This window comes from Mirounga leonina, unplaced genomic scaffold, assembly GCF_011800145.1.
Source record: "Mirounga leonina isolate KUSES-001 unplaced genomic scaffold, KU_Mleo_1.0 Mir_418, whole genome shotgun sequence".
NCBI classification, from domain to species: Eukaryota; Metazoa; Chordata; class Mammalia; order Carnivora; family Phocidae; genus Mirounga; species Mirounga leonina.
The window spans coordinates 14768305-14782014 of NW_023270739.1; the positions used below are offsets into that span (position 1 = coordinate 14768305).

Sequence of the window (13710 nt, forward strand, 5' to 3'; positions counted from 1 at the left end):
ATTAGGGGTCACTTCCCTTTTTCTTCATTCTATTCTGCATTTTCCAGATTTTTTGCAGTCAGTTTAAATTTTTCTGATTAGAAAAACAATCCAAATAATGTTACCTTAAAAAAAGGCAAACAGACCCCCACATAAACATTAACATTTGGACTTTTATTCTTTTTTTTTCTTTTAATTTTAAAGATCTAATTGGCTTTATTAATTGATTCATGAATTAGGCCACATCCCATCTAGCAAGTAGAGGGGAGCTCCCGGAAGCCTCTATTCTTATTCCCATTCTCTGTCATAAAGTGATTTGTCTCCTCCTCAGATTTGTTTTGTGGCTGGATTGTATATACCTCTTTGTAATGATCCTTTTACACTGAACAGTCTATGACCCTGTCAATAAGTGTACAAAATCTAGAGTGGCTGGATTTCAAGCGCCGAGTGGGACACGTGTACTAAGGTGGTTTTTCCATAAGCTGTTTTTGTGAAGCAGATTTTCTGTGGGATCAAGTACATTTTGGGAAATCTGGGCTAAAGAAAGTTTCTCTCCTGGGAGGGCTTTTTAGAGTCCTCAGTGACTTTTTAAGAGGGACGTAAGCAGTGCCTAGTGTTTTCCAAATTTATTTGACCCTGGAGTTCTTTCCTCATTAAATACCTTTTGGATCCCGGGGTCTGCAGTTTGCGATGTGTGCACTGGGCCAGGGGGTGTGGTGGTGGAGTTGGGGCTCCAGGCCTTTTCCAGGTTTGTGCAGTCCCTTTCCATTCCCACTGAGTAACCGTGTGGTGTTTCCTAAGCAGGCAGCATGCACGGTTCCCATGGGTCATGGCGTTTTCCCCTTTTTGTTGTTAGACCTTTCCGCAAGGTGAACGAGAAAGGCGCCTTGCTCTGGGACAAGATCCACAAGTTGCAGAAAGGCCAGATTTATAAGCAGGTACGTCATGACCGATTTTTCCTTCTTGTTCCTTTGCTTTGTGGTCAGGTATAATGAAAACAGCCAACGTTTGTTGAGGCCTCCCGTGTGCCTGGCATAGTTCTGAGTGTTCTGCTTGAATTGGCTGTTTATAACATGGCAGCAAAATTTAAACTTAAGTCAGTATATTCTCAATGTGTTATGTCTAAATTAACTCAGAATTGAATAGTCCTTAAAAACAAAATTTAAAGAACTACTTTCATAGTATATATAATTTAAGATGTTAGTAGTAAACCTTGGATATTTCTCTTGAAGAAGCATTGAATCACATGGTGTATTATCTTAAGTTAGTGATTATTTCCTGATGAGCTGTGTTTTATATACAGTTGTTTTTTTATTTTATTTTTATTTTTTTATTTTTTTTAAAGATTTTATTTATTTATTTGAGAGAGAGAGAATGAGAGACAGAGAGCATGAGAGGGAGGAGGGTCAGAGGGAGAAGCAGACTCCCTGCCGAGCAGGGAGCCCGATGCGGGACTCGATCCTGGGACTCCAGGATCATGACCTGAGCCGAAGGCAGTCGCTTAACCAACTGAGCCACCCAGGCGCCCCTACAGTTGTTTTTTTAAAGATTTTATTTATTTATTTGACAGAGAGAGACAGCAAGGGAGGGAACACAAGCAGGGGGAGTGGGAAAGGGAGAAGCAGGCTTCCCGCTGAGCAGGGAGCCCGATGCGGAGTTCGATCCCAGGACCCTGGGACCATGACCTGAGCCGAAGGCAGTCGCTTAACCACCTGAGCCACCCAGGTGCCCCCATATACAGTTTTGATATATTTTGATATCAGTAAAGCTCTCAAATGTTTGAATAAGTGATTGAATCACTGACCCTTCTTGTGTTACTGAAGTTTGTTTTATCTCATCCTTTAAAATTTTTATATTTCTGTAAGATTTATAAAACACATGAAATTATAGAACAGTACCACACGGTTAAAAAAACTCAGTACATTCCTGGTGGATTTATAACACACTGCTGATGTGGCAGGAAGTATATTTTCTAGACCTTGAGAGATTGGCTTTGATATAGCCGTCCCACTAGTAGGAAGTTAGACCAAGGAAATTATTAAGATGTAGCTAAAACTTTGCTACAAGAATATTTACCATGAGTTACAAAATAGATAACAAGGTAAATGTCCAGCATCAGGGAATTGGTAAAAGGAATCACAGTATTTCTCAGCTACTGAAATGGTAGATTAGTTACTTATTGACAGGGTCATAGACTGTTCAGTGTAAAAGGATCATTACAAAGAGGTATATACAATATGAATCATTTTCGGAAAGTGCATTTGACTTAGAAGAAAGGTCTGAGAGATTTCATGCAAAGGTATTTTTGTCTTTTATGTTTTGATACTTAAATTATATATGAAAGCAAAGTTTTTAAAGATAGATATTTTGGGCCACAGGTTATATAGGCTTCTATCTCAGATGATATAATATCTATATTTTTCTATTATTGCAGGGCAATTTATATGAATTTTTGAAGCTTACTGGATGGAGAGGATCCAAAGTGTTGTATTTTGGTGACCACATATACAGTGACCTGGCGGTGAGGAGCCTCTTTTTCCATTTCTTTGTTGGGGGACAGATGTGTTAGTCTCACTTCCTAACGAATTTCTCTTTAAGACCATTTTCATAAAAATGAGGACTAGGTCGCCTTTTTTTTTTTTTTAATGTCTCATTTTTTACAGAACAGAACGGATGAGAGGTGTAAAAGTAATTTTTTTTGAAATGATAGAAATTAGTAATTTACTCAGGATTTATCAGAAAAATATTTCCATTTAAGTAATGGTAAAAAATAAATGCCAGTGTTCTTTTCTCTTTTAAAGATTTTATTTATTTATTTGACAGAGAGAGACACAGCGAGAGAGGGAATATAAGCAGGGGGAGTGGGAGAGGGAGAAGCAGGCTTCCCGCAGAGCAGGGAGCCCGATGCGGGGCTCGATCCCAGGACCCTGGGATCATGACCTGAGCCGAAGGTAGACGCTTAACCGACTGAGTCACCCAGGCACCCCAAGTTCTTTTCTTTTTTGTCCTCTCATTAAACATCAGAGGTAGACGAAGAAGAATTCGTAAACATTAGTCAGGGCTTCTTTTGCAAGTTCAAAAGCTGGCATTTCCAGGAAACAGCTATTATAAGAAAGTGAGGCATTTCATGCCCGTTGGAATAACTAGAGCAGCGTTGCAGGACTTGAATTATGATTTAATCTGTAACTGGAACAAGACCGAATCCGTCACGTTTACTGCCGTGCTCGGCTCCTGGTGCAGTGAATTTCTGTTTGCTCAGTGAGCCCAGGTTAATGGCACCATGCACGATGTGCAAAGCCTGAGTGACACCCGGTGTCGGCAGGGTCACCGGCGCGGGGGCGTGGCTGGCAGTCGAACTCCATTATTGGTATTTCCGAGCATTTGGAGCTACTTTAGAGTGGTCTCATGTTTCTGTCCCTCTTGTGTCCACCGGCCATCCAAGCAGTGAGCTGGAACGGGCTGTGCAGTAGGACTGTCGGGGATGCGTTTTCATAGTACATGTGCTGGAGTCCGAGGTCTGTGGCCTCAGACTTCAGACCGTCTGGGGGCGGGGCAGGGGGAGGGGGGGAGGGGAGGGGAGTGATTCCAGTGTCTGTGTGCGGAGACACTCTTCCCAGGTGATTGCAGCACATGCCCTGCATGGCCACGTCTGTCCAGCGGGCTGAGGTCCAGTGGAAGGAATCGTGGGCTCAGGACTGGAAGATAGGTTTTCACCCCAGCTCTCCTGTTTTTAGCTGGGTGACCCGACACACATCGTCCAAGCCCCAGTGTCCTCATTTGTGAGAAGAGTGAAGTAAGATAATGTGTGTAAAAGTCGTAGTGAAGTGCTACTATCCGGAGGCTGGCACGACCAGAGTGTTTGGCCGTGGCGTCACAGACATTTGCCTCTTGCCAAGTGGAGTCTTGGGCCTTGATGAGATAACTATGTGCTACCCGCGAGGTATGTGGGTACAGGACCCTGGGAAGGCACACACACGCATGCAGATTTAGCATCGTGAGAGGTGCTCACAAAACGGTTTCTTCAAGTGTGCTCCCTGTGACGTCAGCATCACCTGGAAAACTTGTTAGAAATGCCGTTTCTCAGGCCGCACATCAGACCTACCGAGTCCGAAACTCCAGTGGGGCTCAGCTGTGCATGTTTTAAACAGCCTTTCACATTAAAATTTGATATCAGGGTAATACTGCCTCAGAATAAGTTAGGAAGTGATCTCTCTTTTTCAGTTTCTGGAAGACTTTGAGAAGGATTGGTGTTAATTCCTCTTTAAATGTTTGGAAGAATTCACCAATGAAACCGTCTATCTGGTCCTGGGCTTTTTATTGTTGGAAGGGTTTCGATTACTGATTCAATCTCCTTACTAGTTAGAGGTCTTTTCAGATTTCCTCTTTCTTCATGAGTCAGTCTTGGTGGGTTGTGTGTTTCTGGGAATGTCATCTAGGTTATTCAGGTTGTTGGTGTATGGTAATTTGTAGCTTTTATAATTTTTATTTCTGTAGAATTGGTAGTATTGTACTACTTAAATTTCTGATTTTCGTAATTTGAGTCTTTTTTTTTTTTTGTCAAGCTAAAAGTTTGTCAATTTTGTTGTCAATCTTCCCTTGGTTTTTTTTATTTTTTTTTATATTGTTTTTCTATTCTCTTTTAATCTCTGCTCTGATCTTTGTGATTTCCTTGATCTTAATTAGCTTTCAGATTAGTTTGTTCTTTGTCTAGTTCCTTACGGTGTAAAGTTTGATTGTTAATTTGGGACCTTTCTTTTTTTTTTCATTGTAAGTGTGTATGGCTATAAATTTCTCTCTGAGTACTACATTTGCTGCATCCCATAGGTTTTGTTATGTCGTGTGCGCGTTTGCATTTAAATTTGGCACAGGGTATTTTCTCATTTCTCTTGTGATTTCTTCTTTGACTTTGAGGGTGTTCTTTCATTCCCATATGTTTGTGAACTTTTCAGTTTTTCCTTCTGCTGTTGATTTCTAGCTTCACTCCTTGTGATCAGTAAAGATAGTTTGTGTGATTTTAAAATTTATTTTGACTTATTTTGGGGCCTAACATAAGGTCTGTCCTGGAGACTGTTTCATGTGCATGGAGAAAAATGTGCATTCTCCTTTTTTTGGGTGGCGTGTTCTGCATATGTCTGTGAGGTCTGGTTGGTCTTCAGTGTTGTGCAAGTCATATTTCCTGATGCATCATCTTCTGTCTGGTGGTTTTTCTGTTATAGAATGTGGACTGTTGAAGTCTCCTACTGTTACTGCAGAGCTGACTATTGTTTCCTTCAGTTCTGTTAATATTTGCTTCATATATTATGGAGCTCTGATGTTTGGTGCATATATGCTTGTAACTGTTCTGTATTCTTGGTGAATTGACCTTTTATCATTATATAATGTTATTCTTTGTGTCTTGTGACAGTTTTTGATTTAAGGTCTATTTTGTCTGATATTAGCATAGCACCCCGGCTCTCTTTTGGTTACTGTTTGTATCGAATATCTTTTTTAATCCTTTCAATCTATGTGTGTCCTTAAATCTACAGTGAATCTCTTGGAGGGATGCCTGGCTGGCTCAGGTGGTGAAGCATGTTTCTCTTGATCTTGGGGTTGTAGGTTCGAGCCCCACATTGGGTGTAGAGATTTTAAACAAACAAACAAACAAACAAAAATAAATTGAGTCTCTTGGAGTATATAGTTGGATCCCATGCCAAAGTTTGAAAACCACTGTTACGAAGTGCTAGATCAATTCATTAACTAACATGTCAGAAATTATGTGGCAAAGCACATTATCCTTCAAGGGAGTCACCTTGGGAATGTAGCTACTTCTAATGTTGGTGCTGTTTCTCACAAAACATTTGGGTTCCCCTTTTGGGATAGATTTGAGAGCCAGGTTGAGGCACAGGAAAGAATCAGTTTTATTATTAGTAATTTATTATCATACATAGTCTTAGGAATGTTCCAGATGACTTTTTACTTATTTTCAGAAATAAAAGCCACCTTCCAAAGTTTGCCACCATTGGGAGTATTTAAAAGGTCGTGCTGTAGGTTTTCATATATTATAGGAGAAGGAGAAATACTGAAAGGTTTAAAGAAATTCAGTGGGTGAAGATGGTAGGCATCCTTAGCACTTATGGAGCAGGGATTCTGGCTTTAGGTGAGTAGTCAGTGAACTTTTAAAATTGTAAACCTTATACTACTTTATTCCTTAAAACCTCAAAGCTTTCCTTTATTCTTCAGAGTAAAAGCCTGATTTCCTACTGTTTCCTACAAGGCCCTGCTTGATCTATCCTTCTCCAGCCTTCCTCTCTGAAGGCAGGACCTGCCTCTGCCCTCTCCTACTCTGCTGTAGGCTCCCTGCCTGGCTATTCCCTTATAACTCTACCCCCACGCCCCCCACCCCAGCATGTTCCTGCCCCAGGGCCTTTGCACTTACTGTTTTTCCAGCCTGAATTGTTCTCCCACATATTTCATACTTTCACTCTCTTTCCTTTCTGATCTCTGCTCAAACATCCCTTTATTGGCCTGGTTTTACTAACCACTTTATATACAATGGTGACTTTTTCCCTTCTTATTCCACTTGATATTTGACCATTGTATTTATCACCACCTGCCTTTGTATATTTACTTGCTTATTTTTTGCCCCTATTTCCCATGAGGGCAGGGTTTTGTCAGTTTTCATTCATTGTTTTATCCTCATTGTCTAGAACAGGGCCTGGCAGTTAGAAGTATTGGATAAATATTTGCCAAATGAGAAAATGAATGACCATTTAGTATGGTGATTGTATATCTTACATTTCCCAGGATGTATCTGTTGGCAGATATTCTGGCTTATTGTCAAGTCATGAGGTCACTATATTTGGAATGAAGAATGTGATCATGTACGTCTGTATTGTAGGATCATTCCAAGTCTGAGATTCTATAATTCCCCATAAACCACAAGGCTTGGCACTTGGTAGGTGCTCCCTAGTGGTCTGTGGACGAATTGAATGAAGACCTCCAATGGCTTTTCAGTGGAGCCTCTTTCTGACCCTGACCTGTTGTTTTACAGACCATGGTTAATGATTTCAGACCCTGTGTTTCTGCAGGGACTGTGATTCACCACAGTTATTTCCAGAACAGAAACTCTCTTTGGGTGTAATGGTCAAAGCTTGGAGCTAACTTGATTTTAGTTAGATGTAATTCATTGAATTTCCTTGGTTAATAACTAACCACTACAATGAAGAAGTAATTCAGCGAATGCCTGTTGCATCTGGGAAAGGGAATGGAATGGTTTAAATTCTGTCAAGATGAATGTGGACTTTTGGTGATCTTTGTGATCAGGATTTGACCCTGAAGCATGGCTGGCGGACTGGTGCAATTATCCCGGAGCTGAGATCCGAGCTCAGGATCATGAACACGGAGCAGTACATTCAAACCATGACCTGGCTGCAGACCCTGACTGGGTTATTGGAACAGATGCAGGTTTGCGATTTTTTTCTCTCCTCCTTTTTCTCTAAGTCTGAAGTTAGTCTGCTAATCAAAGTTATTACACATATTTTCTTTTTAATTGTGGTTATGAAGCATGAAGCATAAGGCATCCTGCAGAATAACTCCTGGGGTTATTTTGCCCCTGAGTTTCGCCGGTTTCCCTGAAGAGAAGTTTGAAAGTGCCCGCAGATTCATTTAGAGGAAGAGCTTTGCAGGGCCGTGTAAGCTCAGGGGTCTGTGTAGATTCCTTGGTCAGTGGAAATCCCATGTCCCCATTGAAGCTCTGTTGGGAGACGTCCTGTGGGGTAGTGGGATTCAAGAACCTCTGCTGGTATGTGGGGCTAGTCCTGCCTCTGCCTTGGGCCTGCTGTGGGACTTCTCCGTTCTGGGCCTCAGTTTCCCCACTGTAAAATGAAGGGTCCCGTGGAATGAATACCTCAGGCTAGGCGTCCGGCTTACTGGAGAGGGTCTCAAAGCAAAAGTCAGTAGCTCTGCGTGCAGCCTCCACTTGATTTTGAACATAATATCTACAATTTGCTGGCTCACTGGGGTTCAGGGGCAGCTTTTTTCTTTGTGTTAAGTTATGTAGCCAGTTTTGGACAGTTAGTGAGGAATGTTGTTTTTGGTGATTTTCCAACCCGAGAAAGCTGCCCCTCTCTTGTCGCTGTGGCCCACTCCCAGTTCTCCTGAGACACCTTGCTTCCCGCTTGGTTCAGCTGACCTGGCCTGTGGCTGTCTGAGGATAAGGAGCACGCTGCCCACTCTCTTGGCTAACACACCTGTAGCTTCTGGCCCACAGCCCGCCAGTCCGCTTTGGGAATGGGCAGGGGCCTGCCTCACCTGGTCCAGCTGGCGGCCCTCGTGGAAGCCGCTGTCAGTGAGCTCAGGCAGAGCCGTGGGGAGTGGCCGCCCAGGCCCTTGCTCCGGGGCCCACACGTTCCAGAGCATGGGACCTCGCACGTCCCCCAGGCCTCGCTTCCAGTGTGCTCTGCCCACCCTGGTTCTTGGCTGGTCTGTGATGAGGATTTGTGACGTTTCCCTTACTATGCTTGTGTGGGAGGTTTTTTTCTAAAAATACAAGGCATCACTTCTGGGTTACTGTAGCTTCAAGTCTGTACATAGGTCAGACAATAATAGTAGTTACTTTCCCCATGCCAGACATCGTGACAAGTGCCTGTTCTGCACACATGAGTCATGAATAGTCCTGGCTGTCCTTTGCAGGCAGGTACAGTTTTTGCCACTTTCGAATAAGGAGACTGGGTGTTTGAGAAGTCAGGCAACATGTCTGAGGTCGTAAAATGCCAAAGCAAGAACTTGAACTTAAGGCTTGTGTGATGCCCAAGTCCACTCTAGAGTTTTAACTTCCACACTGTCACCTCGGGCTCTAAAAAATAGAATGAAACCCAGCCCAGTGTCATTTGGAGCCAAGTCTGATGAATTAAATGTAAGTATATAGTTTTTGCTTTGAGAAAGTAGCTGTAAAGAATAAAGATAGTTTGGGGACGCCTGGGTGGCTCAGTCATTGAGCGTCTGCCTTTGCCTCAGGTCATGATCCCGGGGTTCTGGGATGGAGCATTGCATCAGGCTCCCTGCTCAGCGGGAAGCCTTCTTCTCCCTCTCCCACTCCCCCTGCTTGTGTTCCCTCTCTCACTGTGTCTCTGACAAATAAATAAATAAAATCTTTAAAAAAAAAAAAAAAAAGAATAAAGATAGTTTTGTTAACTAGCCTCGAAGTGCAGTCCAGTATGGTGTGGTTGATGGTGGTAGAGTCTTCCCGGGTTATCATGTCACAACCACATTTAGCTCAGGGGTTGGCCATTTTCTGCCAAGGGCCAGGTCAGTCAACATGTCGTGCTGTGTGGGCCAAGCCATCTGTCACTGCTACTCAGCCGTGCTTGCAGCCCAGAAGCAGCCCTGGACAATGTGGACAATGCGGAAACGACCGGGCGTAGTTGTGTCCTGTGGCTTTATCGGTGGACCCTGAAATATGAATTTTGTACCATTTTCGTGTGTCATAAAATTGTTCTTCTTTTGATTCCCCACACCTCCCAACCATTTAGAAAGGAACTTATTCTTCAGCTCGGAAGCCGATGGGAAAAATGGGTGGTGGGCTGGACGTGGCCTCCCCTGGTAGAGGCTGGGGGGCTGGCCGGATTGCAGGCCCCACTCACACTGGGCAGGAGGGCTGGTGCCGCAGAAGGAGTGTGATCTGTATTTTTGCTCCTGTGGAGCTGATTATGCTAATTAGTGATGGGGCCAAAGATGGCATCAGCTTCTGGGGTGGGCTTCTGGTGAGTCTTTTCTGATGTTAACTACCCACCCTAGAGTGTGTGGTTTCACTTAAAGATTAGTTATCACTAATGAGCACACCCTTCTTCTGAAGTAGTTTAAAGTAAATTTCAGATACCTGAGACTTGTTTAAAAGTTTGGCCTTGTAGGAGGAGCAGAGCTGGAGAAAGAAGTGCGTCAAGGAGAAAATAGCCTTTTTTTTTAAAAAAAGATTTTATTTATTTGAGAGGGAGAGAGTGAGAAAGAGCATGAGAGGGGAGAGGGTCAGAGGGTGAAGCAGACACCTGGCTGAGTGGGGAGCTGGATGTGGGACTCGATTCTGGGACTCCGGGATCATGACCTGAGCTGAAGACAGTTGCTCAACCGACTGAGCCACCCAGGCGCCCCTAAACTTATACTTTTCTATACATCCTCCTCGCTCTCCTGCCTACACTAGTATATGTACTCATATCGAATGTATTCAATATCAAATTTGTTAATGGTATCTTGTTTCTTTTTTTTTTAAAGATTTTATTTATTTTTTGACAGAGAGAGACACAGCGAGAGAGGGAACACAAGCAGGGGGAGTGGGAGAGGGAGAAGCAGGCTCCCTGCTGAGCAGGGAGCCCGATGCGGGACTCGATCCCAGGATCCCGGGATCATGACCTGAGCTGAAGACAGTCGCTCAACCAACTGAGCCACCCAGGCGCCCCCCCCACTTTTTCTTTTAAATGGGAGAGACTTGAGCATGTGCAAATGCTGATGGGGGCGGTGCGCCAGGTGAGGAGGCTGAGCTTATGGCAGTGATGGTAAACGGTGGAGACAGGTTCCCGGGAGGGCAGAGTGGGGCACGTGATGTCTGCTCCATCTCTAGAAGAGATGAACTGGGAGACCCCCCAAGATGGCCCTTCAGGTCTGCAGAGCCTGCCCTGGGGTGGGGGCCCCCCTGCAGGGCAGGAGAGGAGAGGAGAATTCACATGCGTGCAGCTGCAAGTTTCCGAAGGAGAGCGCGGGTAGATTCACTTTGGTAATCCTTATGCCCGTCCCCAGAGAATTCTCCTGTGCTGCATTTATGGGCAGAGCAAGGAGGCAGGCATCTCTGCCTCCTGCTTAGACAAGGACGGAGGTGCCCAGCTCGTGGGCTGAGAAGGGTGTGTGGGCAGAGGTGGGGGGTTCCCGCTCACAGACTGACTCCTCACTCTCTGTGGTGCCACGTTGTTTTGTCACGGTCTGTTTGCCTAGGCATACCCCGCAGAGGGGCCTCTGTCTTGTCCTCTCTTGTATCTTCAACATCAAGCACAATGCTGGGGATATAGTGGGTGTGCAATACAGATGTGTATGTACGTGTTTGTGTGTGTGCGTGTGTATAGAAATTTGTGGCTCCCTACACATTTTGCCTCTTCTGATCTAGTCACGTATTTTGTAGAGCCTCAGTTCTGTAGTAACTTCTTTTTTTTTTTTTAAGATTTTTTTTATTTATTTATTTGAGACAGAGAGAATGAGAGAGAGAGAGAGAGCACATGAGAGAGGGGAGGGTCAGAGGGAGAAGCAGGCTCCCTGCCGAGCAGGGAGCCCGATGCGGGACTGGATCCCGGGACTCCAGGATCATGACCTGAGCCGAAGGCAGTCGCTTAACCAACTGAGCCACCCAGGCACCCTGTAGTAACTTCTTGATTGAAATGTGAAAATTGATTAAAACCGTGTTCACAGAACCTCTGTCAGCACCCCCAGAAGCCCTGGCGCAGTCTTCCGGTGCTCCCAGTAACACTCAGCCAGTGGTCGTCCAGTGGCAACAGCTTCCCGCTGGTGCGGGCAGTGGTGCTGGGCCGGACCTGCAGGTTACAAGCTCAGTCCACATGGCTCTCGTGTGAGTGGTAGAGGTTCCAGCAGGTGACTGCCAGTCAAGCTGTTGAGCTGGGCAGAGGCAGTAACCTTGGCTCCCACGTGGGAAGCAGATGGTTTGCTTGTTTGCTGTTTTCCTCGGGGCTCTAAGGCTCCCCCGTGAGCATGAATTGCAGGGAGCCCCACCTGTCCCCGCAACCCCTTGCGCCCTCGACCCTGGCGGGGGCGTTTCTCTTCAGCCACGAGAGTCTTGTGAGATTTCTGTTGTTAGGTTGTGGACAGTTGTCCTTTTTCTTCTTGCCTTTTGCTCACATCTCAGCCCAACTGGAAAATTCTCTGCTTTTCCATCTGGTTGAGGTGCTCTACCTTCTTGTCTTTCACAAAACAATTATTTATTTTCTCTTGAACACTTTAGAAAGGATAATATAACATCAAGGGAAAACATTAAAACCATTTATAATCCTACTTCCCTTGCACAAATTAAAGAAAAATTTCCACGTTCATTGCCAAATATATGCACGTATTTTGGCATGCTTGCAATTAGAGATGTAGTGTTACACCTGCTCGCTCCGCTTACCTGCCATTTTTATGATTATACTTAACCTGTGATATGTGTAATAGGGGGTGCGTAGTAAGTGTGTGTTTATATACGTGGTGCACATGTGTAATGGACACGCTGCACACATATACACACATATTTTATGTGGATATATATGCATTGTGTTTATACATAGTCTTTACTAATACTGTCATAGCTCCAATTTAATAGGGGCCTTGTTTAATAGGTTCATAATGTTCCATCACCATTTGTTAAACCACGTTTCTAGTATTGGACATTCAAAAACTTTTGGTGAAGAAGGCAGGACTGCAGCCAGGAATCTGAAAATGTGTTATTTCATGCAAGCGCCTGTGTCTTCGACCTCAAGGAATGAAATTCCTCCGAGAAGAGCTTCCCGTTAAAAAATTCTTATAACCTCATGAGCTTCTTCGCAGCTCGAGCAACCTCAGTGATTAGCTTGTGTCCTGCAGGTTCACAGAGATGCCGAGTCACAGCTGGTTTTGCAGGAGTGGAAAAAGGAAAGAAAGGAGATGAGGTAAGAGGGGCCCATTTTGAGTGTGGCGAGCCCGCCACCCTGTCTGCGCCCCGCCCAGCCCGCGCGCTGTACCCAGCGCTCGCCCGAGGCAGCCCTCCTGTGTTACGCTGCCAGGTGTGAATGGGACCACGGCTGTCGTAGCCACAACTAGGCATGGCTGCCACTAGCGGGGGGGACACGTGTGACATTTCCCTGAGGCAGCAGTGACCTTTCTCAAACCTCCTGCCCTTGCCTTTGAACGCCAGGGTGGAAGGAGCTGTCCCTTCCCATCCTCTTCCCTGCCCACTTGACTTGCCCATCTGCACAGCCAGTGGGCCAGTTGTAGGTCATGCCGGCAGCCCAGTGTGGCTCCTGGGACGGTGTGGGGTGTGGGCTCGGAACCACCGTGAATTCTTAGGGCTCCTACAGCCCAGCTGCTTTTTTGTCATCAGGGATATGTGAGCCTATGTAAACATCTCAGGATCAGAATGTTTACTGGTGAGGAGAGCCCACCTGCTGTCTGGGAAGTTTGGCGGGTGGGCATCTTAAGGGAACAGTTGTTGGAAAGAGGCCCGGGGACCTTCGTGTTTGCTTAAGAAGGATGCCGCATATGCAGATGCTGTTTATATGACCGTTCCCCTTCGGCTGGGTTTGGGAGCAGTGGTCGCTGCGTGGGTTCTGGCCTCTGAGCGGTGCACAGCCTGCTTGGGGGGAGCGGCGTGGAGAGGGGACAGTCAGCCTTGGGGGCTGCAGAGGCCACAGCCGTATTGAATTCAGTCCTTCCTCCTCCTCTTGGTGTTGGCTGCCTGGGGCTCATTCTGATTGGAATCTTATTCTCATGTTGGTATAAAAATGTTGCATGACTTGAGAGGGTGAGGGGAGGCGTACGGTGTGACTGGACTTCAGGCCCCTTGCCCCCAAAGGCCAGGCCTGGGTGCTGCCCCAGGAATCGCAGATCATCCGATGACGAAGGAGCCACTTCACCATCAGAGATCCTGTTTTGGATTTTAAGTCTCCAACAACCTCACATCTTAATGAGATTTTTCACGAAAAGTGTAAAAACCATTTATGTTGCTCCACTTGCAGACCTAGTGGAGTT

General features: G+C 45.3%; 1 protein-coding gene across 1 annotated transcript in view; it reads left to right on the forward strand.

Annotated features, from left to right (window-relative positions):
- The window catches only part of NT5DC3 (5'-nucleotidase domain containing 3), a 57221-nt gene that overhangs the window by 38422 nt on the left and 5089 nt on the right, over positions 1-13710 (forward strand). Inside the window, exons 10-13 of the mRNA XM_034987712.1 lie at positions 836-917; positions 2414-2500; positions 7282-7422; positions 12568-12632. Coding sequence (XP_034843603.1) covers positions 836-917; positions 2414-2500; positions 7282-7422; positions 12568-12632 — 375 coding nt within the window. The remainder of the gene's footprint in view (positions 1-835; positions 918-2413; positions 2501-7281; positions 7423-12567; positions 12633-13710) is intronic.